Source organism: Rhinopithecus bieti, unplaced genomic scaffold, assembly GCF_001698545.2.
Source record: "Rhinopithecus bieti isolate Rb0 unplaced genomic scaffold, ASM169854v2 scaffold_63301, whole genome shotgun sequence".
NCBI classification, from domain to species: domain Eukaryota; kingdom Metazoa; phylum Chordata; class Mammalia; order Primates; family Cercopithecidae; genus Rhinopithecus; species Rhinopithecus bieti.
In genome coordinates, this window is record NW_016824157.1 from 199,961 (window position 1) to 201,943 (window position 1,983).

The 1,983-nt window shown below is 48.6% G+C and overlaps 1 protein-coding gene across 1 annotated transcript in view; it reads right to left on the reverse strand.

The window, feature by feature from the left end:
- Window positions 1-1,983, reverse strand: part of LOC108522030 (adhesion G-protein coupled receptor G2-like) — a 113,613-nt gene that overhangs the window by 34,642 nt on the left and 76,988 nt on the right. The window contains 2 exon segments of the mRNA XM_017862129.1: window positions 260-411; window positions 1,011-1,399. Coding sequence (XP_017717618.1) covers window positions 260-411; window positions 1,011-1,399 — 541 coding nt within the window.

Here is a 1,983-nt window from a genome sequence, read left to right on the forward strand (position 1 = left end):
GGAGGGAGGATATTGAAGAGAGAGCAGTGCAAATTTGAAGAAATATGAAGTCATTTAGCAGAAGCTCCTTATCCCCTGGTGATGCTAGCACCAGGGTGGAGGAGGTGGGTACCAAAATCAATCTAATGTCACCAAAACTTGGCTTTGCCTCCCCATCCTCCAAATTCTAGAGGAAGACCTGCCTCTTACTCACAGAGCTGAAACTCCAGCGTATCCAGATTTCTCTCAGCTTCTTTCCCTCTTGCCTTTATCTCTGTACCACTAAGCCCACTTTGGACCCGGGAGCCCTTGGCGGTTTCCACAGCGTTCTCACGTACACCTTCATTCTCAGCCTCATGCAGTTAGTGTGATGATTTTGATCCTCACATAGAACAGGCAGAGGCAAGAGGAGCTTGTTCCAGATCACACTGTCTGCGAGGGCCCGTGCGGACCCAAGCCTGGGTCTTCACAATGTTTCTCCCCTCCTGCCACTACCTTGGCTCAGTCCTAGCTCAGTCACTCCGTGACTGACTGACTTTCAGATCTGCCAATTTTTTATTTTGTCTTCTGTCTAAACTGAGCTGCAATGTTTAATAGATCAAAAGTTTACTCTTCAGGGTGTTGAAAACAGTGTCCCAACCACCTTTTGTAGGAGAAAGAAACCTAGAAAATCTCCAACTCTATCAAATGAGATCTGTGCTTGCCCCTTAGAGCGATTTCTCCATTATCTTGGTCAAAACAATGGAACTCAGCCACAGCCAAGAAGCAAAGTGACAACTGCATGAAAGATACCTGGGAGCTAAAAAGTAGAATAAACTTAATGGTTTCAGAAGAGAGGAATGATTAAATTAGATATGCCACCTCAACACAATGACTATTATGCAACCACATAAGTCATTAGAACATTAGAATGCCTAAAGGAAAGCTCTAGAAATCAAGTGAACATCATACAAAGAAAGGCTCAACATGGTCTTATCATAGATGTCTTGATTGGCAGATTGGCCGCTGTTCAAGTGGCATCTTACATTTACCTGTCTGGACAGGAGGTGCGCTGGTAGTGATGACATTCGCAGGGGCAGACACGGTGGGAGAGGAAAATGAGGCTTTCACAGGAGGTGGGGTGCCGGAAACATGGGTTTGGGGCATAGGGGAAGAGATCATTTCAGACTGTGGGGGCATGTCAATGGCAGGGCTGGAAGCTATGGGAGCTGAAGGCTGAGGTGAAAGGGGGTGAATCTCCCCTATTGGAGAGAGAACATTGTGGGTCACCGGTGAATAATCTGGGGGCTCAGCAAAAGAGGTAGCACTGGGGACCTGGGAAAGCACAGTGGCCCGAGGCACCACTGGGATGGATTGGCTGGAAGAAAATGGTGGGCCACGTGGATGGTCAGCAAGACAGACAATGGGATCCTGCAGGTCACTAAAGGAACAAATCAGAGAGATACATGTGAGACACGAATGAGCTACAGAGGGGCGAGTCTTTCCCCTCTGGCAATCATCTGACACCGTGAAGTTGACGTAGTTACATCAGGGACATGACACTTCCAGCCTCTGCCATTTCACACCCTCTGTGCACCTGCCACTAGCCCCCAGCGCCTGCCCACTTCTACCACCTACTTCCTGGGACAGGAATGAGCAAGGAGAGATGCTCTTCTGTGACTCCCCAGTTCACTGCTGCTCTGTGGCTCTATGTCTCATGGTCACTCAATTGAGGGGATCTTCTCTGTGCTCCCGGGGGAGGGGAACTGTGAAATGCCTCGTGACCCAACTGGTTTTCATATACTAGGAATCTATCTTAATCAACTTTACACTGCTATAGCCTGGCATAGTGGTAGCTGACCCATGGTAACTGACCAAGAAATGTTGGTTGAAGGCTGGGCGCGGTGGCTCAAGCCGGTAATCCCAGCACTTTGGGAGGCCGAGACGTGCGGATCATGAGGTCAGGAGATCGAGACCATCCTGGCTAACATGGTGAAACCCTGTCTCTACTAAAAATACAAAAAA